General features: G+C 35.6%; 2 protein-coding genes and 1 non-coding gene across 6 annotated transcripts in view; all 3 read left to right on the forward strand.

The window, feature by feature from the left end:
* The window catches only part of knl1 (kinetochore scaffold 1), an 18,717-nt gene extending 769 nt beyond the window's left edge, over positions 1–17,948 (forward strand). The window contains exons 2-24 of the mRNA XM_027156168.2: positions 520–559; positions 1,715–1,774; positions 1,869–1,951; positions 2,030–2,076; positions 3,229–3,253; positions 4,120–4,160; positions 4,486–4,529; positions 5,031–6,965; positions 7,075–7,177; positions 7,277–7,344; positions 7,460–7,558; positions 7,683–7,798; positions 10,580–10,670; positions 10,849–10,965; positions 12,315–12,402; positions 13,127–13,250; positions 13,392–13,496; positions 14,525–14,625; positions 14,715–14,783; positions 14,966–15,072; positions 16,159–16,280; positions 17,493–17,618; positions 17,750–17,948. Coding sequence (XP_027011969.2) covers positions 520–559; positions 1,715–1,774; positions 1,869–1,951; positions 2,030–2,076; positions 3,229–3,253; positions 4,120–4,160; positions 4,486–4,529; positions 5,031–6,965; positions 7,075–7,177; positions 7,277–7,344; positions 7,460–7,558; positions 7,683–7,798; positions 10,580–10,670; positions 10,849–10,965; positions 12,315–12,402; positions 13,127–13,250; positions 13,392–13,496; positions 14,525–14,625; positions 14,715–14,783; positions 14,966–15,072; positions 16,159–16,280; positions 17,493–17,618; positions 17,750–17,846 — 3,808 coding nt within the window. The 3' untranslated portion in view covers positions 17,847–17,948. The remainder of the gene's footprint in view (positions 1–519; positions 560–1,714; positions 1,775–1,868; positions 1,952–2,029; positions 2,077–3,228; positions 3,254–4,119; positions 4,161–4,485; positions 4,530–5,030; positions 6,966–7,074; positions 7,178–7,276; positions 7,345–7,459; positions 7,559–7,682; positions 7,799–10,579; positions 10,671–10,848; positions 10,966–12,314; positions 12,403–13,126; positions 13,251–13,391; positions 13,497–14,524; positions 14,626–14,714; positions 14,784–14,965; positions 15,073–16,158; positions 16,281–17,492; positions 17,619–17,749) is intronic.
* Positions 2,556–2,692, forward strand: LOC113649069. Its single transcript, XR_003442057.2, has one exon. It is a non-coding gene; the product is annotated as a small nucleolar RNA SNORA84 (small nucleolar RNA).
* Positions 17,949–19,438: 1,490 nt separating the features above from the next.
* Positions 19,439–22,747, forward strand: part of dmd (dystrophin) — a 147,679-nt gene continuing 144,370 nt past the window's right edge. The window contains exon 1 of one of the 4 annotated variants that reach the window (XR_007138528.1): positions 19,439–19,855. Coding sequence is in view for 2 of the 4 variants with exons in the window: in XM_047803689.1 (XP_047659645.1) it covers positions 19,771–19,855 (85 nt within the window). In the remaining 2 variants the exon portion in view is untranslated. The remainder of the gene's footprint in view (positions 19,856–22,747) is intronic. The other 3 variants (XR_007138527.1, XM_047803689.1, XM_047803688.1) reach the window with 3 other exon arrangements.

Genomic DNA, 22,747 nt, shown 5'->3' on the forward strand with positions numbered 1-22,747 from the left:
TTGTCATCTATAGTCACAAGCTGTGGGTAGTTTTTGAAAGAATAACGGGCTTGAAAGTGCACTGATGATTGCAGAGATTAATCTGGATGAGGAGCTTCAGCCCTTTTTCAAGCACTTTTACAAGGATTCCCTCTGGTCAGCTTCCACTTCTGCTGTATCAGGCACCACCTCCAGATGGAGACCAAGGACCAAACTGGGAGATGTGCACATTGTCTGCATTGGGATTTGGAGTATGTGAATGGGGATAGAGAAGTCTGGGCTGATCATTTCAGCTTGTTTACCACTGCAACCTGCTCCAAGAAAAATGAATGAATATTTTACATGTTTTCATTCATGGGTTCATTGTATTGTTGACCTTTTAAATCTAAAAGTGACATTGGTCTTCTATATTATTTTGTAATCGAAATGCACCTGTATGACGTGCATTAAATGCAACACCAAGAAGTGTCTGTTAATTTTATGCATAACATTGCATTGTTTTGTTTCCAGAGAATGTGACATTTCTGTTTTTGTTTGCAGGCATGACCAAGAAGGATTGTCCAAAAGAAGAATTTCATCTGTAGGTACTTTTCAGGGTTTTTTGGACAGTAACCATGTTCTGAAAACATTAGCCTCCAAACAGGACTAACAAGTACAGACTTGTACCGCAGAAAGCAGGAATCTGCTCAAATCAGCCTCCATATCTGGCTGACAAGTACAACGACCCAGAAATGTTTCTAAATTATAGTGATTAAAATCTTGTAAATTAGTTTTAGCTTTATATTTGGAACATTTTGTAATTAGAACCTTTCATTTAATTGTAATTGTTTTTAAAAGTATGTCTTGATGATGGTGGTGGTGATGATGATAAGAATAATAACAATAAGAATAATATAATAAGACAATTTAGTTTAACATGAGTTTAAAAGTAACTTTCATAGCATTTGTGCCACTTGTTTTTACAAGGTTCTGTTGTCTTATCTTCAGCAATGAATGCAGACACAAGCCAGAAATTCTGACAAGACGCTCTTATCTTGGGGAATCGTGACATTATATCCAGTTTGTCTGGAATATTTTATAAAGCTTTTTTTAATCTGGTGATCTGAGGTGGATTTACACTCCTGGGTTCCACTGTGATCTGTAATTCATTTTGGTCATATTTTAGTACTCATCTTATAAGACAGATCTTTTAACTGTCCCATGCAGCGCATCTTCCTTTTAGGGCATAACGATGCCTCCTGGAGAATAGAACCCGTGTTCACTTTGCCTATGACCACCTGGCTCCAGCATAACCAAGTGTAAACTTTTCCTTGATTGAGACTTTTTGCATTTAGCAACAACAGACGTTAACTAGTTCTCCTATCTCAGTCAGTTCCGTAATCAGCTTGAGAGTTTCAAAATAAGCTATCACTACTGAGATATCCCTCCTATCTGTCTGTTTAAGTACAACTCGTTTGTTATTAAAATCATCATGTTTATGAACACATCTCCAATCCTGACCCCCAACAGACAGCTGTTTCTATTCATCCAAACAAAACCGGTGTAAGTAGAGATTGACTTGAAGTGTCAGAAGATGATTTTAGTAGGATTGCCAATGAATGAATTATGTACTGCTAGTAACATTGCACATGCTATGTATTGTAGATTGGCTACAGTGATGTGTGGAATTGGGGGGGGGTTGTTTCAAAACAATTATGAATTCTGTGAAAAATCTGACTGACTGCGTCCAATACAGATTCTAAAAGCTCCTCGAACATCTATGAAAGTGTTTGGAAATGAACAGGATGAGAACCAGGTAATTATTATGTAATCATATTTGATCTATTTTATATATTTTCTATAAATTTGATTTTGCCTATTGACCCTTCACCCTCATACATCCCCCCCAGGAGGAGACTAGAACAATCGAAAAACGGCGAAATTCACGAAGAGTCAGTTTTGCTAGTACAAATAATATTCACGTCTTCACAAAGTAAGTTGATCTACACACACGTTTTATTCCAATGCATTGAGAGAGAAATAACGGTGAATATTTGCTGTTAACATTTAGAGACCTCAAGGCTGATCCTGTAATAGCCCCCACCCAAAACATAGTTGGTGAGTATCTTTCTTTTCATTTATCTAAACCCTTCTAAATGTTTTTTAATAGTGTAAGTAAGAAAAAAGCCCTTACCATTTGGTGTTTTATGGCCATTATCTTTTTATTAAGGACTTCTGATGTTATCAACATTTTTGTCAGTGCTAGCTGTACAGAAACTTGACACAGATAGTTTTTATTTGAACAAAAGCAAGTAATGTAAGATCAACCAGGATTGTGGCATAATTGGCCTTCAGTAATTATTTCTCAGCTGGCCAACTGCATCCCCACAGTGAAGCACCATGGTGTTAGCATCGTGCTGTGCTTTTACAGTATAGGGACTCTTGTAATTGGGGACACATGAGTGAGCGATTGAGAGATTTCTGTTCACAAATTACAAGTTGGTAAAAAGTATACATGTTAAATCAGTTATTCCTTATGGTGTTTGTTGTCTATAGTTATATAAAGAAATCTTCCTCTAGTTGGATTTTTTTTTTGTGCCTGGTGGTTCCTTGAGGCTGCTCATCTGTGCTGTTCATCGAGGTTGTATTTCACAGGCAAATAGTAATATCTTCAGTTTAATGCTTGGATGTTGCTTACCTCTGTGACCTCCAAAGCCCGACTGGAGAAACATTCTGTGCTTAGTTTTAACAGCATCACCTTTGTGCCTTTAGAGTTTCTCTTCAAATTTTATTCTCTAACAGCATATGCAGAAAATGTTCATCTAAATTGGGTATTAAATGTCTACTACAACCCGAATTCCAGAAATGTTGACATTTTTTAAAATTGGAATAAAATTAAAACTTAGACTTTCATAGTGCATTCATACTGAATTCCAGAACATGCAAGCTGCCCGTACCGTATGCACTTATGCACGATAACATGGCTTAAGTTAAGATTTAAAGGAGAGCATGTGTTGTTCCTGGCTTTAGCTCACAGCTTCCTCTCTCTGTTCAGACCGGTCTCTTAACTCGCCTCTGCCACAAATGTCGTCTTTATTTATTATTAAGAGCTTCATAATAATCTTTTTTTTTATTCAGTATTCCAAAAACAAATATTGACCCTTGTACTATATCTTGTATAAATGCCCATTGTGCCACATTGTTCATAGCTCATTAATATTATTTAAATATTAACGAGGAACATTGCATTACTTTCGTTCTATGTAACAGGGACCAATGAGGGCCAGAATGAGAGGTAAGTAATTACATCCTCCTCAAGACACAAACCATGTCTTCCAGATTTTATGGTACTTTTCATATTTGCCTCACACCTCTTCACCCCATTTATCTCACATTACCCATTAAATTCCTTAATTTATTTATAGAAAATCTTACTCATGTTGTAGTAATGCTTTATACCAGAGCAATGCTAAATTGACCTGGTTCAGTTTTGTCTCAGTGTGACAGCAGATTGTTCAAGTGATTTGACCTGAAATCTGTGACCTTGTGCAATGAAAGTTTTGCTTTGTGATGGTCAGTCAGTGATTTTGTTGACCAGACATTATACCTCTACGTCTGCATCCTGTGTCTCTGAATGTCTGTGTCCCAGGGACTTAAAGGCAGGGTCTCTGATTTTTGAGAAATGCTTCAGAAAACTGAGTCGGGCCGAATAGTAAACAAAAATCAAAACAAACGTGTAGCCGATGATCAGAAAGGGGCGGAGCTTGTCAATATGCGGCTGAGAGAGTGTTCAGTGTGCATTTGTGACATTATCAGAAAGCAGTTTTAGCATTGACATGGAGGATAAAAACAGAAAGAAAGCGAACAAAGGCTTACGTTAAGGCAAGAAGTAGGACCCGTGTTTAATATAGGATCAGCTTTCCAGCGGGAGAGACTGAATGAGCAGGAAGTATATTCACAGATTGGAGTTTCCCGAGTTAATAACTACTGAGCTAAATGCTGTTACTACACAAATAACACCTTTCCATTTACCTCAGCCTCCCTGCTATAGTTCTAGTTAGGGACTGATTGTCTGTCTGCTTCCAAGTCCTGGAGCACACTGCTTTAAAAATGTACAATGTTCACTGTATTGAATTGAACTTTTTATTTCTTTATTTTTAGAACGCCGTGTTTTGATTCCAGTGTAAATTATGAAGTTATTGGTAAGTATTAGTCTGTTGATTAACAGTTCAGTAGTGTTGCTCAGATATGATGATGAAGGAGCTCTCAAGCACTGTGCATGCAGGATTGGAAATGTTTGATTACAGTAACAATGATGTTTATTATTCTAGCATAGCCTCTTTAGGTGGTCAGATAACAGCTACAGCTGTCTTAGATGCCGTTAGTCTCATTGCTGTCTAAAATGTTTGTAGGAGAATATATGAAGTCTTACTAACCTAATTAAATTTAATCTCTAACATTTTATACATGTATAATCTATGTAGTTTGTTCATATTATTGACTCTTACCCACATTTTATAATTCCAGGATTAGACACAATGTTAACTCAACCCATCCAGTTTGAATTAAAGGTGAGTTACAACTGTCCAAATGACCCTAACTGCATATCTTCATTTTTGTACGTAATTTAGTGCTCTGTTCAACAAAACTAGACAGGTGAGAGAGAAATATTTTATGCTGTTTTTGAAATTCTTTTTCGCTTTGATTGAGCAGTTTTGGTGCACTTCCCCCACGGCTGTGCATTTATGATGCCACTCTTTTGAATTTTACCCCATCTCTTTAGTCTCTGCCAATTCCTGCTCATTATCCAGTTCTCAATTATCACATTACAGCTACCAAGCATGGAGGGTCTAACACAAACGTCTTCATGCTGCTGCCTTTGCAGTGCTGCAAAAACAGTCGCTCTGACAGAGTTTGCTATGTCTGTGGATGACTTGGGCAGTGTCGGGATTCAGGCTGCCAACAATAGCTTGAACGCTTCTCCTCTCTGTTGCTTATTTGAGAGCAATGACAAATAGAAAAATATTAATGACTGTTTTATGTTCTTTTTTTTCTCTTTCTCTCTATAATAGGGGAATATCTTCCCTGATCCACACTTACCATTTGACTCTGTAGACAGAACTGTGCTGCTTGGAGAGAACATGGATATGACATACAGTCATACAGTTGTATTTGACAAAGAGGATGAATTTAATCCAGTATCTATCTTGAACATGTCTAATGCTAATGACCCTCACAAGCTCAGTAGTCAGAATGACACGACCTCTAAAAGCTTTGGTGGTGTGGAAAAAGATGTAATGCTCTCACAGTTCGAAGACTTTCTTGCTAGTCTGCCAACGAACCAAAACGCTGCCACTTCAATTCCAAATAAAAATAAGGATAATATCACTTTGGAAAGTATGAGCAATATGAAAACACATGAGGAGAATGTTCTACCAACTGGTTTGAACCAGCTTGCATTTTCTGAGAGGGACGACATGGACATGAGCATGACCAATGTAATAATGGAGGAAAAACAGGCTTTAATGCATTTTCCTTATTCTGGAGATGGAAATTATGATGCTGATGATATGGAAATGACACTGTGTCAGACAGTCCTTGAGACCAAAAGCTGTGATGACTACAAACCATCTGACAAACCAAAGAAAAGGGTATCGCTTGGCTCAACAGCTTTTAGAACTAAAGACATGTCCCCTGAACACACTGGGCAGATGGAACTGAATAGATATTCATTTTCTAAGAGAACAAAAACCGAGGATTGTGTGGTTCCAACAGCACAGAAGTTTCTTCATCAGGATGTGTCTAACTGTATGGAAGCACAGCAGGACACTGTTTCTGACATGAGTGTCATACATGATGATATGGAACTTACCGAATTGAAGACTATTACTATTGATACAAAAACCTGGCTTACAAGTCCCTCAAACAAGGCACAGAGTTCACCATATGTAATATCATCCAAAACCTCCACAGACAAAATAAAATGGTCTGAATCAAATCTTGCACCAGTGCTCGCTTCACAAACTGTAAGTTATAGACCTCCAATTTCAGTAATGGATTCGGACGGTGGAAATCTTAAGACTGAAGACCAGAGAGATCAGACAACTGACACAAGAAGTCACCACAAAACCCCTAAAGGTTCGAACAGTGTGAATGAACATGTGTCATTTAATTCAACTGTCAAAATTGAAGAATCCTCTGAAGAAGACAGTAACATGATAATGACTACAGTTTTTACAGCTCCCTTAGTAGAGCAGTGCTGTGCTGCATTCAATGAAGAAACAGCAGGAGAATCTGCGGTTACTGTGCCTGTAACCACTGACCAGAAGATATGTACAGAAATTGACTCTGATCTCGACACTTTGAAAAAGGAACCTTTGAGCTCTGTTAAATCCAGACAGAAGTGTCTATCTGATCTAAAAGTGAAACTTCAAAATATTTCACAGTATATTATTGAGCCAGATGGATTGTTGGCTGGAAGTGTTACTGCACCTCTAGCTAGCTTCACAGCAGCGTCTCCACTTGAACTGGACAATTCTTTACAGCTTTCCAAGGAAGCTCAGCCACTTGGAAACCAAATGAACTTGGCTCATAAAGAAAGCACCACACCCTTCAACCTCAGAAAATCACTTATGGCAAGATTGTCAGTTGGTGGTATCATGCCAAAATTTCCCTCACGAGCAGGTTTGGCACGATTAAACCAAGTAGAGCCCAAAAGCCCTAATGAAGCCCAGGATCTTCAGCCGCAGACATGTTTCAATGTTGATGTACAAAGCAACAGCAATGAAACTGATCTCATTGATGAAGTGCTTCCTGAAGATGATTTCTCAGGGACTTTGGTCAGCGATCTGAGCAAAAGCAAAGTCCAAGAAGTCACTACAGAGGTTCATGAGCATAAGGATCAAATTGAGTCTGATCACATGGAGTCTATCATGAATATGAGCCAGTCTGAGGAAATCCCACCAGAAGTAAAAGATGCAAATACAAACGATTCCAGTGTCAAGTTGGTAAGAACATTTGTGCTTTACTCAATTTCCCTGGTTTATCCACAGATTTGTTTCATTTATTCATTTGGATATTTTTAATTTTACTTTCCTCTATTTTGGCTGTGTTCAGTGGGACAGTAATTTTGCAGCTCAGAATGCCTCGACTCATGTGGTGAAGACCAACTCCAGCGGTAATTCCACTATGATGAAATTTGAAGGAAACTCTGAATTAAGTGAGTTTAGGCTGTAGAGTATTTCAATAAAATAACATTGTTGTATTTGCTTACAGTAAATATTCTAACTAAACCCACAATGTTCCATTTGTTTAAAAGCTCTGAGAAACTCTCAGCTTGATTCTCAGCTTGGAGACTCAATGGATCATGAGTTTGATTTCTATAAGGTAAACATATTTGTGTAATTAAGCAACTTTATATATTTAGGCCAGTTTATTTTATCTGAAATCTAATCACTGAGAATCAACGCATTTACTAAACCGGTTTATTTTTCTTTTTAAGAAACTTAAAGATGGAAGTGTTACAGTGAACGAGTTCCTAACATACTTTGGTGCCAACACTGTAATCCATCGATCAAGACCCAGCGCTCTTCCTGACAATGTAAGCTCTTCATATTTCATTCCTGTGTGTGTAATATATATATATTAATGAGCGAGAGAGAGAATTTTATTTATTAATATATACTTTTTTAACAAAATGATCACTTTGCTATATTCTACTACAGTTTAGAGCTACACAAACTAGCACAACGGAGGAATTGCTTAGAGAAAAATACATACATCGTCCTAAGCAGAAAGTCTATGAAACAGATTGCCAGAAACTCTCCGAGATGGCTGAAGGGTATGTAACCAAACTTATCTAAATAAACACACACACACTCTGATCAGCCATACCACTGCCTAGTATTGTTTAGGTCCACCTTATACTGAATCATTAAGGTCTGAACTTCACAAAACATCTGAAGAGTTAGCAGCAGATTCCTGCACATTCCATAGATGCTTGATTGGATTGAGATATGGGGAATTTGGAGGTCAAGTCAACTTGAATTCTTTGCAATGTTCCTCAACCCGTTCTTGAACAATTTTTACAGTGTAATGGGGCACTTTTTTTCAGCTGGAAATGGCCACTACCAGTAACGTATACAGCTGCCATGAAGGGATGTACTTGGTCTGTAACAATGTTTAAGTAGTTAATATCAATGCAAAGATCTTAAGAAAAGAAAAGCAAATAACTTTTTCAGCAGTTTTTGCTACAATGGCTCTTCTGTGGTATCGGACCAGACAGGCTAGGCTTCTCTGTCCATGCAGACCATTAAACTTTGGGCACTTGTGACTGTTACTGGTTTATTGGTGGTCCGTCCTGGGATCACATTTGTTAGGTTCTGACCACTGCATGTCAGAAGCACCCCACAAGACCTGCTGTTTTTCAGGTGCTTTGATTTTAGGTGCTTTGATTCTTTTGCCATCAAATTGTGGCCTTTGTAATGGTCTCTGAGCTCTGTGTGTGGTGGAAAAGTTAATTTATTTCAGTAATTCAACTCAAATAGTTAAACTTGTGTACTATATAAATTCAGTACTTTTAATTGTAATGATTTTGGCTCAATTTAACAAAAACCCACCAATCTCAAAAAATTAGAAAATGGTGACATGACAATCAACTCAAAACACCTGAAAAGGATTCCTGAGCCATCAAAATGGTCTCAATTTGGTTCACTAGGCTACACAATCATGGGGGAGACTGCTGATCTGACAGTTGTCCAAAAGATAATCATTGACACCCTTCACAAGGAGGGAAAGCCACAAACATTCATTGCCAAAGAAGCTGTCTGTTCACTGGTGCTGTATCCAAGCATGTTAACAGAAAGTCCAGTGGAAGGAAAGTGTAGAACAGATGAACATTCTTTCCAGAAGGCCAATTCACTAATGTATGTTTATTAATTTATTGGTCTTATGAAGTATTAAAATTTTTTGAGATTTGAATTGGTGGGTTTTTGTTAAATGTGAGACAAAATCACAATTAAAAGAACCAAAGACTTAAAACTTCTTCAGTCTGTGTGTACTGAATTTATGTAATACACAAGTTTCACTATTTGAGTTGAATTATTGAAATACGTGAACTTTTCAAGACATTCTTTTATTTATTTTTATACATACATACACACACGCTCATATATATATATATATATATATATATATATATATATATATATATATATATATATATATATATATATATATATATATATATATATATAATATATTGTGTGTGGATGTATGTGTGTGTGTGTGTGTGTGTGTATATATATATATATATATATATATATATATATATATATATATATATACACACACACACACACACACACACATTATATATACACACACACACACACACACATATATATAAAATTTTATTATAGTGTTTCAGACCTGCCAACCTTTACGCATTTTGTGTAGCAGACACGCATTTAGACATCAAAGTACGCTGATACGATTTGTCACTTCAAAATACGCATTGTAAAAAACCATTGATGCCTTTGAGTACAACTGTCTGTGCATTTGCGCACCAGGCAATGCACCTATGGGTGTAACCGCATTGGGCAGCAACCTGGGAAAATAATAATTCGACCAATCATAGCGCCAGTTTAAACCTCTTCAACGCTACAAGCGGAGAGCCGTCAAAACGAATGTGGTTTTCATCTGTCTCTGTCCGTCTTCAATTCTTCTTACCGTGACTGTTTTTCACAAGTGAGGACTTAACGTTTCAAAGGTAAATGGCCAGAATTGTGAATTTCATCCATTTTTTAATAAGCCTGCCGAACCACAGGCGTCGTTAGACTCCTTTACTGGGGCATGTGCCCAAGTGTCCGGTGTTGTGCCTCAAGTTTAAGTTTTACGCACAGACCAAGTTTTACTTTATCTGCCAGTATTTATATAGGAAACGTAAGTCATGCCTGTCAACGCATTGCCGTCGTACTTTAACGGAAAAGACAAACTGGCGCGAGCACGCAGAAATCAATATCCGCGAGCATCTGTGTATCCCTTTTTAGTCATGCTATAACATGACGAAACTAATGTCATTTTTTAAATATCAATCGTATTCTGACTCGATTGTTACTGGCTCCTGTAGATCACATCTGATGGACATCAGATTTTTTTGTGAAAAGCAGGGAAATAGAAGCAGAAAGTAGAAATGATGAGGGAGGTATTATTATATAATCAGCCAGTCAAAACCATAGTGAAGTCTAGAGTCTTGCATTATTGCTGAGAAAATTAACACATGTATGTGTTGTCAAATGTTTAGTTCATTAGATCTAATTTATGGCAATACATAAAGAGTTGTTAAAATAGTTTTTATGTTGCCTTTTCAATAAAAGAGTTCTTCATGGTCTACTTGTATGTTGAATAACTAGATATGGTGGTGAGTGAGAACTATGTGCTAAGTAAAAAGTTGTGATGAATGAGCATGTGAACATAATCAACACTGACCAGCAAATGTGCCTGACCTCACGCAGTGTTGCTGAATAAGTTGCTACTCAAAAAAATTTTCCAAGGTTGGCAGGTCTGGTGTTTTGATTACATGCCAATTTCTAAAAAAAATCTCTATTCAATTTTATTGCAGATTTAAAACACAGATAGCAGATCAAGATAAACCACTGAGAAGTATCAATGAAACACTGCTGCAAGATATTTGTGCTTTCTCAAAAGAACAGGTGCTGTTTTGTTTCGTAATATTCAATATTGCGAAGAAAAGAAATATCCTATATCATGTGACTGACTGATCAGTAGTTTTCAGATGGTTTACAAATGCTCAGGAACTTAAGAGCCATTTACCAGTTAGATATTACAATTGACCTGTTTCATTTAAGGAAGTTCTTCTGTATCTTACAGCTACAAAGATTTGGTTCCAAGTTAAAGGAACGAAAGATGTACTACCGAAAAGGAAACAAAGCACGTTCCCATAAAATGAAGGAACACTTGTATTCTGAGCTTTTAAAAACAACACAGGTGAGAGTGACTTTGACTTTTGTTTAAGGCAGACATGTAAAGTACTATAACTATAAGGCAAAGTCATTACTTGTAAATGTTGTACAATTATTTATTTTATTTTTTTTGCTTAATTAAAAAGTAAAGTAATATTTTTGTGCAGCAGATCTATATGGTGTGTGTGTAATGTTACATACACACATACATACATACATACACAATTGTTGGTACCACAATGGTCACAGAAAAGACTTTATTCTGACAAAAGTAATAATAAATAAAAATTCTATGAATGTTAACCAGTGAACGTCAGACATTGCTTTTCAACCATGCCTCAACTGAATTATTTAAAAAAAAATAATAAACTCATGGAACAGGCCTAGACAAAAATGATGGTACCCCTAGAAAAGACTGAAAATAATGTGACTAAAGGGACATGTTAATTCAAGGTGTGTCCAGTTATCACAATTTATCTATTTACAAATATCGCAGGTGAACATTTAACTTGTCACTCTTTATTAACACTGTAGAACATTTTAACAAGATCTCTGTAGTCGATTTCATCCTGATGGGGCCCATCCACTGCCACCTTGCAGCATACGTCTAAATTTTGGTCCTTTTTCATTTTAGTATAATCATATCAATTAAAAAGCAGCATTAAAAGGTGTAATAGTGTAATTTTTTACCATTTAAAATTTAATAATATTAGCAGCTAGCTAGCAAACAGCTTGCTTTGTGCTTTGATTTAGTTTTACTTTTTTTAGTTAGTTTTTTACTTTGATTTAGTTTTTAGTCTAACATTAAACTAAATGATTTTATAGGTAATTTACTACACATTGTCATAGGCTTATACATACTGTGGATTATTAAGGCTAAATTTTACTAAACACTCTTGCTAAATGGGGTAAGCACACACATACAAGAAGTAATGATTTGTTATGCACCGATTCAGACACTCACGGGCAGACCAATTGCTTTAACCATCCATTATAATGAATCGGCTCAAAGGAGTCATTAGGTCACGAATCGGACATCGCAAAAGATTTGTCAACACACACACAACACTTCATAACTGGATAGATTTTTTTTTTTTGCATTTATTTAAGACACTGCACTCGTTCTGTCCGTCAGTAGCCTGCTTCACTCACAAAACCCAATTACACATCAAATTAAGGCTTTCGTGGGACAAAAAATTGTTTTGGCGGCCGCCAAAAAATTTTCAATGTAGAAAAACCGTGATATATATATACACACATACAATCTGGCCTTTAGCGCATTTGTGTTTCTGTGATGGGACTGATTTTGATTTCTCTTCAGGTTAAAAGTAGTTGTTTTGTCTATTAAGCGTGAATATTTTCGGTATATTTCAGGAAGCAAAACAAAGCCTGACATCTAAAATCAAGGAGACAAATGAGATGATAAACGACTTGGATGGATGTATAAATGACTTGGAGGCTGGTATGGGAAAATTTATTCATTTCAATGATGCTGTTAGAATTTGTATACACACACATGTTCGTACACGCGTTAATTAAGTAGTTGGATATTTTTTTAAATATTACATTTAAAAAATCAGAGTCTGATATTGTTTTTATTGGTTCTGTACCCTTTTTTTGTTTGATTTCTGCCACAACAAATTAAAATATATAATCTGGCAGCTAACTGAAACCCACTGATGCTCAATTAATTTTGTCTGCAGTTTTTTGTGTGTAGGTTGTCATTTTTTTTGTGAAGTCCACTCCAGACCTTTTAGTTTCACTCTGTTTGTTGCCTGGAATCAGTGAATTAGATTTACTGTTGTGTAGAAGTTGTTCTGTTTTAACATTTTGTTTTCTTTTCAACCATCATTTAGGTTTCTTTCAAACAACTTTAGGGATCAATTTTAGAAATAAATAGTAACTTCATTTTAAACTTTGTAAAAGTGGTTTAAGATTATGTCCATTGTTACAAAGCCCTACACAAATAAATTGAATTGACAATTAAGTGATGTAGTGTGTCCTGCATGCTTCCTGGCACATTTCAAATAATTTAGTTTCAAAAAAAAAAAAGAAGAAGAGATTTTTCTATGTATAATTTTTGTTAATCTGTTGTTGCAGTTATTATAAAATGTCTGTTACATGAGAATTTTTTTATGAAACTGTTTGAATATCATATAAATGAACTCCTTCATGTTTAAAAATAGAGTTGAGTGGGCTGAAGCACATCGGCAATGGAGACCAACATTCCCTCATCAGACTCGATCCTGCTTTGAAAGCAAAGCAAGAGCAGTTTGAAGCTCTTAATTCAGAAGTTACTGAGAAAGAGAAGTATGTATTATTAACATCAAAAACTGTTAACTGTAGAATGAAATCCTCCATATTCTCAGAGCAGTTTATTAAAAGACTTCAGCTGCTTTTTTTTTTTTTTTTAAACTATATTTAACTAAATACTTTTGCTGTTAATGCTAGGCAAATCCGGGAGCTTGAACTTCAATCTCAATCTTTGGAGGACACAAGAAAGAAAGTTCAAGATGAAACCAGGGATCTTGAATATCAGTTAACAAATCTGAACAGGTATAATTTACATTTCTCTAATCTTTGGACGTCCTGTCACAAAAATTCTAAACCTGTCACAAAGCGAAGTTGTATTTAATATCAGAGATTGTAGCAGTTGACAGATGATAGGATATAGGTTATAATTAGTGTCGTACTACTCGTATATTATACACTATACATATTGGGAAGTAAAATAGTGAATCATGTTTGATAATCTGCACTAGTAACTGGCGGGCTTTAAAATCTGGGAATGTTGCCTTGTTACTCCAAGGAAATCAATATTGCCAGATTTTAAAACCTTTTTTAAAGTCCAAGAATTAAGGGACTAATTGCCTACATTGGAATGGAAAATGCCCTTAAAAGCAAAAGTGGTAAATCAGCTTAGACACAAGCTCAGGTATTTGGTACATTTTTCTCAAAGCTTAGCATCCTTTTAACCCAGTTAGTACTGTTCGTGGTTACTCTTCTACACCTGTATGTTTATCTATAATCCCATGATGGGTTCTGTTTATTAGTCTGGTTTCCTTCCTCGTGGTTTAATATCTCTGACTTGCTTTTTGGAGACCTAAATCTACATCCATATTCCTGTAAAGTCTATTTAAAAGCTCTATTAGAGTAAAAAAAAAAAAAAGAATCCAAATAAATTGAATTAATGAATTGGATATGTAGTTGTGCCTGATGACCGCTGCCGCCAGCTTTGACACTTGTCTGCTAGGTTACAAAAATAAGTGTGTAAACATATTACCTCATTAAACCAGGCAGCTGTCCTTTACATGGTATTGCTTATATATAGCTCTGAAGAATTTCAATGGTTTATTATATATCAGGTGGCACACTTTAACATAAAAATAACACTAGCTAATAGATTTTTCAAAAAGGGGGCTATAAAATACTCAAAAGATGAGCTGTCTTTAAAGTATGTGTTCATTTCGGTCAAATGTCTGCAGGCACTTAGAGAACCTGAAAGATACTTTTCCCTCAATATGGGCATGTAGCTCAACCTCATGTTACTTTCACTTTACTTTTATTGATTCCTTCTCTTTCAGTCTCAATGAGTGGCGAGTCATTTCTGTGGATAAAAATGGGCTTGTTTTTTCCTTTCTTCACAACACCCTGCACCTAGAAGTGAAACACAGAAAGGCCACTGGTAAGTCCTAATATCTTGCTGCTTAATAGTGACACTTTATTACATGTTATTGTACTGTTTAACACTTGTAACTTTTTTTATTTTTTCAGGAGACGAATTCATACAAAATGATCCCGAGCAGGAAGTGGACATTTCGTTTAAATTTTTGCTTAATACTGGTGAGAGGATTTTGTATCATTAAAGAAAGCATTTAAACAATTTTCTATAAAATTATTCTTCTCAAGGAGTTAGAAAATCTAGTTAGAAGATTATGAGCTTAGTAAAAACTTCCTTTGCTCACATATCTGCTCAGTTTTTACACTAAACGGGCATCTATAATGTGCCTTCTTTTCCCCCTCAGACACCTCACAACCGAGTGCAATCATGGTCCACAAACTGCTCAAAGAAAACCTCAGTAATCAATCTAAATGGCAGCAGAAGGACTTGACAATGCAAAAAATACCAATGGTAATTATTCATTCTTGTACAGAAATAGTTCTGATTCTATCTACAATGCTATCCACTGTCATAAAGAAGATATTTTATCATGTGGAAAGTATAATGAGCTCAATCAGTTTACTTTGCTGTATATTTTTAGTTTTAACACCATGTAAGTAATAATAAGTTACCAAATTCATAAAGAGAACAAAGCTCAGTCTGTGTGGTTCCCTTGCAGCAACTTTGCAAATGTTTTTCCAAACATAGTTTAATTTAACTTTTATATTCTAGTTGTGGTAAAATCATTTATAACATGTAAAATACTACTAATAATAATAATGTGGTCACTTTAAATCAACTTATAACGGCTTCTAGCGTGATATGGCATGTCTTAGTGTTTTTCCCTCTAAAATGTCTAAAACAATCTGTTCAACTCCTTCCATGAATATTACAGTAGGTTCACTGTACGTTTCTGACCTTCTCAGTCACCAGCTCTGAATCTAATCGAGAACATTATGGGATGTTAGAACGGGAGATTGACAGCATACTGTCCACGGTTTTAAAGTAATAATTGCAACAACGAAAACAGGCACATGAGGGCAAAGAGACCCAATACATGTGGAAAGTGAAGGCCAGGAGAAATCTGCCCAATATCTCGAGCACCAATGACCTGACAAATTCAACAAACAAAAAAAAATCCTCCAACATGTACTGTTATTATAATCTGTTTAGATTATCTGTTCAATCTGAGATATGTGCATTTTAATAACATGCCAAACTAAACCTGTGCCTATATAGAGAAGTTCTGTTAAGTGCAGAGGTAATGCTTTATTAAAGTGCTTAGGGAACAGGACATCAGTCTTAATCTGAAGACTCAGCAACATGGTTGATGGACTGATGGGGGATTTGGAATTGCACTACCCTGGTTGGTACACAGAACTGTTTCAGGGCTGATTTACATAGAAGATTGAGCAGTTGCTGAGTTGCCAACCGATTTTTCGACTAAATTACATTAAATACATTTGCTGAAAAATGTCAAGCTACACATAATGTTCACAAGACCCTTGTGTGTTTTTGGTATGTAACTTTTTGTAAATGGTTTTGCTCCCACTGTAGTTACTGCACAATGTCAGTCTGGTTGTGAGCCGACTGCGACTCCTGGGCGAAGAAATCTATAGGCTGGACAAGTGGGGTGGCGTGAGACTTGGAATCTTTCACATTACTTGTGTGGATACTTTGTAAGTCAAATTCCTGAAAACAGATTAATATAACTAATTATATGAAACTGACATTTGCAAAAGCATTGTGTTAGTTGTGAAGTTGGCAAAATAATTTTGTAGAGTAAAGCAGCTTTCTTTATAATTATAAATGTCAATCCCAGGAACAGCTCAAGATTCACACTTGTCTATATCAGATATATTGCATCACGTCTAGTACTTTAAGGAAGAGGAAAGGGGGCTGGTGTAGAGAGATGGCTTTTTTCCTTTTTCTTTTTTAAAGCAAACTGCTACATTATTCAGCCACAAAGTTTCTGGGGAGTTTAATGCTTTTTTCTGAAAATGTCCCAGATCCTATTAAAACATTTCTTAGTATTTTAACTTTCATACCAAACGATCCTTAAAAAAAATCATTAATTACAAAACAGAATTTTATGTTGTGGTTCAGTGTCAGCTGCAAGAAAGGCAGAAAATAAAAGGATTATTAAAGTGGCAAATTTAGAGACGATTTGTATAAACTATTCCATCAAAGACATTAAAGGCAGTATGATGGGCAGGAACTGCAGACCTCAAATTCAGCAAGTTCAAGATCAAGACACAATATTAACCACAAAACTATTGCTAAAAGCCTTGCAGAAAACTGGAAAAACTCAGCTACTAAAACTTTGTCTCCCTGATTTTCAAGTAGTTCAACGTAAAGAAAGAAAGGTGTTAACTTTTTTATTTTATTGTTGGCCATTAACAGAGCAGCTCGTTTTCAAAAACTGCCCTATTACACATTCAGACTTCAAACCCAATATAAACTCTTCAAAAATGTAGAACAGAGAAATGATACAAAATCAATTATTATTTTTTTTAGTTCAAAATGTTTACTTGACTGCGATGATTTCGATCTCTCTCTTTAGTTTATTACTATAAAAAGATTTTTAAAGAAATGGGACCAAATATAGTTTCCCTTTTTTATTGAAAATATAAAAAAGTATACTATGTTTGTGGGCCTTTTGTTTTTTTGTATTTCATATTTTGCTGCACTTTAACTTCTTTCTCACTGTGACCATGTTAGCTGGCATTTAATTGCAAACAAAGTCAATCTACACTTTAATACGACTTTTCTTGCCCACAGCAGAACACTTGTAGCATGTTGAGTTCGGTTATTACCAGTTCATAACATTATTTCATTTGTTGATTTTAAGTGTGGATATTAAATCTTTCTCCACTCCTTTTCCCTCCTAGTGTTGAAGTCACGTTCTCTAGTGTCGAGGCATTTGCGAAGTTTGAGCTAAGCTTGGCTGTTAACTCGGATTATCCTTTCAGGCCACTGCAACTGCAGAAATTTCAAAATTTCATTGGAGACACAAGGTTTGAAATTGGTTTTTAATTTATTTATTCCATATTGTTACACACTTCAGTGTTGACTGCAATTCATAATGTGATATAAATGTTTAGCTCCGCCCACTTTTGAAATACGTTTGTCTTGTTTTTCTGCACAGGCTGGAGCAAATCACACACATTGTATCTTCTGTAAAACCAGCCAAGAACTATCTGACTTCAGTCATGAAGAAGATTCATTCTGATCTTCTGGGCTAAGTGTTGTTCCATTTATTCATGTAATAAATATGTTCATGTAATGTCTAACTTGTCTATTAAATAGTCAGCACAGTTTAAAATAAAGAACTATATGTTTTGTTATCTTGGTGTTCAATTCTATTCTTAGGGATCAGAGCCCATATTCTTAAAGCTTCTAAGAATCATCTCAGAGATCCCAATTTAGTTTAAACTAGGAATCTTGGGTAAGAGTGATTCAGGACCAATCACAGAGCAGCTCTGAATAAGGGATATACAACAACTTTTGTCTTTAAGATGCTGACCGTGTTGCTATGTATGATTTTTTTTTTTTTTTTTTTTATAAAGGGTTTATCATTAACCATCACTTTTAAATTACAGGCCTTATTTTATGTATTTAAACCTAATTTAACACCCATGCATTATATATACAATACAAATCTAAGATGTTAGTGTGTCTCTAATATGATTAGTCACAAACACAATCCCTACACAATCTAATCTGTAAACTAATCTGTATTAACTCTCATCTGCAACACATTTCTTCTCTGCTAAAGAAGCCCTTAACCCTATTTAAAAGTCCTCCTCACTGCTCCTTGCACTTTTTGACCTTATGAGCTCTTTTAAAGGTTAAGATGCTTTGTGAATAACTTTTTTTTTTCCTAGGATTTTCTTTCATTTTGAAGTGAAACGTCTTTCAGATAGAATTTATTAGAATTTTGTCACAAGGAGCAACTTTGCACAATGTTCATGAATACGGGCTCTGGTTTGTACTTCACTCTCGTGTTTATAGAGCTGACAGACACTTGAAAAGAATGAGTGACACTCAGGAGGCATCAGGGATTTAGTGGCCTTGTTAACAAAGTCCTTAATCCTCACATAAAATGTATAGAGCTACAAATAAAATGCAAACAAACACTCAGTGACTTTATTTATTCTATTAATCTTCATTACAATAAAAATATTTAATCAGAGACACAATAATAATAATTATAATACACTTCAGAAATATGTAGATTCACTGTAATATTTAGGGTAATATATATTTACTGTAATATTAATCATCAGACAAATTAAGACTATTTTATTCAACAAATGTTGATGGACTAAACTGTTTGAATATAATGCATCAACTAATATAGAAGTGCACACAGCTTATTGAATGCCAGGTTATATCTCTGCGATGCTTTAGCATATTTACACCAACTTGGTGTTCCTTATACCCCAACAGTAAGTGCCTCCTATAAACAACAGGGACAGTGCCACCTACTGGTCATGAGATATGAAAATGTATATTTTTGCTTGTAATTATGAATCTGGTGCCTTCTGTCTCAGTGAGTCATTCAGAGCCAAATGATTTTTAATTTTGCTGTATGCCATTTTAAACTTGTTCATTTTTAACTGCTTTTTGATTATTTATTTTACAAATACATCGAAGTGTCATTTCAAAACCTGCTGTCATTCTCATTCCATCTCCAATATATAAGTAATTACATACTTGGTAAATAGTACATAATATATTTTTACTAATGCATTTAAAGATCTCAAAATGCTTGAACAGTTATAATTGCTGCTCGCAGCTATATTTCAAATTAGATTTTCTACGACATCTTAATATTTTTGTTGAATCTCATGAACATATGATTATTATGGATCCAGACTTTTCAACATAAAGTGTACATAGATTGCAGGAGTAAAAAAACATAATGTGTGGTGACACACTGTCTATTCCATAAGCTCTATTTTGGGACAAGTAAAATATGCCACCTGTTCCCTCTCTTCTGGGTCCTTGGCAGGTTATTTCCAGTTCACAGGCTGTCCTAGATCAGTATCATTCAAAACTTTCTGGGAGCTGTTGCAGAAATATCTAGTAAAAAATCTCTGGCCATTTTACTTTGCTCAAACCTTTATTAGAGTAAGAGACTTTCTGGCACTTTTGGGATTTGCCATGGCTGAAGCTGCTTGTGCGGAGGACCAGTGGGTGGTAGAAGCTACTGAGGATGAATTTGGCGAAATCATTAAAACAAGATCAGGTAAGAATCTCACTGTAAAGATGTCCATAGCGATCATAACGAACCATAACGATCTCTAAATGCTTTATCCTTAAACATTGCTGTTAATAAATAAACTGTTTATTTATTTATTATTAAATCATCTGTTTATTTGTGTTTTTTATATATATATATATATATATATATATATATATAGTGTGTATGTGTGTATATATATATATGTATATGTGTGTGTGTAAGTTTATATAATATTATATAAGATTACATAATCATTAAGACAAAGTTTTTAGACTATTAATGAAATAATAGTTAACATTTGGGATTCACAAATGCTGAAAATGTTTTCTTTATTTGAATCTCTTCTTCTAGACCTCTGCATATTGGGTTATAAAAACTATAAAGAAAAATACAATAATAAGTCAGGTGAAGATGAGAGAAATAAACAAACAAACAAACATTTTGCTGGCCTAGACTCAGACATTCTTGTTTATAGTTTGTAGTTGGAGTCAGTTATATTTACTGTCTTGTTGAAATATGGCCTTAGAGCACTTAAAATAACCGCAGTTGCTTGGTGTAAGATTTCAGGAGACCTTGTTTAGTACATGGGGTTTCTCATTCTTAAATTATTCTGATTATTTCAATCTGACTAAAATGGACACAGGCATCAATATACAGAAGATCCCCTTGTGACTGGGTTTCTGCTTCTGTTTCCTCTCTAACTTGAGCAAACCTCAATGCTGGTCATCTAGAGTATAGATTCTAGATTCTAGTATAGATTCTAGTATAGAACAGTTTGGCGCATTAGTTTGCAATTCAATCCTGCTTTATATACAGTATACTGTGTATATATACATAGTAAAACAGCACCAGCTGTGTGTTCTCAAAATATACAGGGTTAAGGTCAGTTTCTGAGTATTTACAAGTTGTATGTGACTGAGATTTTGTATATACACAAAACACTGTGGCTATATTCTCATCTTATGTTTATGAAGTAATTCTAATTAATAATGGCCAAGTCAATGGACCTAATGGTTAGAGAGTCTGACTCGTAACCCTAAGGTTGTGGGTTCGAGTCTCGGGCCGGCCACGACTGAGGTGCACCGAACCCCCCAACTGCTCCCCGGCCGCCGCAGCATAAATGGCTGCCCACTGCTCCGGGTGTGTGTTCACGGTGTGTGTGTGTGTGTGTGTGTGTGTGTTCACTGCTGTGTGTGTGCACTTTGGATGGGTTAAATGCAGAGAACGAAGTATGAGTATGGGTCATCGTACTTAGCCATATGTCACGTCACTAATTTAAATAAAAAAAAAAAAGAGTAAATATTTAATTTGGCAAATATATGGTGTAAAATCTAGAAGAAGAAAAAAGATGTCAGTAATGGATTTATGTTCAACCTGTCTAGAGAAATATCTTGGCCAAAGATAGAAAGCATTTACTCCAGTAATATGTCCAATCCAATCTCGGATTTAAAAAAAAAAGAAAGATGACACTGAAATATTCCTAAATTGCCCAGTAGCTTACTTTTAAATGTGAAGAAAAAAAATGACATTTTTATTCTGTGTAGAAGTAAATTCTTTACATTTTCGTCATATCCCTAATTTAAGACTCTAATTTACTCTAATAGACTTTCTTAATGCCACTTATGAACTTTACTTGATAAACTTTCACTCACTCTCTCATGGACTTCCTGTGACTCAATTCTCAGTTAAAATTCCACAGCCTTTGTTTCTACTCAGCTGTGCAACAACTCTACCATCCTGCAAAAATGTTTATTTTAACAGTAAAAAAAATTAGGACTTTTCTATAATGAGCGACATTGATTTTTTTTGGTCATGACAATCTGAAGGAGAACTTTGGAGTTCAGATAAAGTCAGTGAATAAAGGCAGATAAATAAGAATTAATATGTATTATAATGGGGCTCCAGTAAAATGGGGCAGTTCAAATTAGCAGCATTTATTTTGTGAAAGGCAAGTGAAAGTGAAACCTTGCAGTGAAACTGCTTGATGGCACAAACTTGGCTTTATTCATGTGACATCATATAAACATGATTATCTATCTTGGGAAAGGGTTAACGAACAAGAGGTAAAGGGCTAAATGAATTAAAACAAATTACAATTAATTGTTTGTTTCAAGGGGGCACGGTGGCTTAGTGGTTAGCATGTTTGCCTCACACCTCCAGGGTTGGGGTTCAATTCCCGTCTCCGCCTTGTGTGTGTGGAGTTTGTATGTTCTCCCCGTGCCTCGGGGGTTTCCTCCGGGTATTCCGGTTTCCTCCCCCGGTCCAAAGACATGCATGGTAGGTTGATTGGCATCTCTGGAAAATTGTCCGTAGTGTGTGAGTGAATATGAGTGTGTGTGTGTGCCCTGCGATGGGTTGGCACTCCGTCCAGGATGTATCCTGCCTTGATGCCCGAGGATGCCGGAGAGGCACAGGCTCCTGAGGTACCTGTACCTGTACGTGACCTGAGGTAGTTCGGATAAGCGGTAGAAAATGAATGAATGTTTCTTTCAAATCCATTCTGGAGGTATACAGAGGCAAAAGTACAACAATCATGTCACTGTCCAAATACCTATGGACCAGACTGTATGTTTTATATTGTTTAACACATCTAGTGGTATTTAAATGAAAATAAACTCTAAAATCCTTCTTTGTAACTCAAACCCAAATGTCTTTTGTGTATTGCAAATTAACTGGTCTTTCTGTTCCAATAATTATGGAAGGTGCTGCAGATATTGAACCTGTAAAGAGGTCTGTTTTAAATAACTGTCTCAAGTTTTCTAGATTAGTAAATGCTTTTTTTGTATCACCCGAGTATTAAATTTGAGACACAGCTCATAACCATGACAGAAAAGTAATAAAGAGAACCAGTTTTCACTTGAAGAACAAGATGGATAAACATTTGTTTTGGCCCTG

Source organism: Tachysurus fulvidraco, chromosome 18, assembly GCF_022655615.1.
Source record: "Tachysurus fulvidraco isolate hzauxx_2018 chromosome 18, HZAU_PFXX_2.0, whole genome shotgun sequence".
In the NCBI taxonomy this organism is placed as follows: Eukaryota; Metazoa; Chordata; class Actinopteri; order Siluriformes; family Bagridae; genus Tachysurus; species Tachysurus fulvidraco.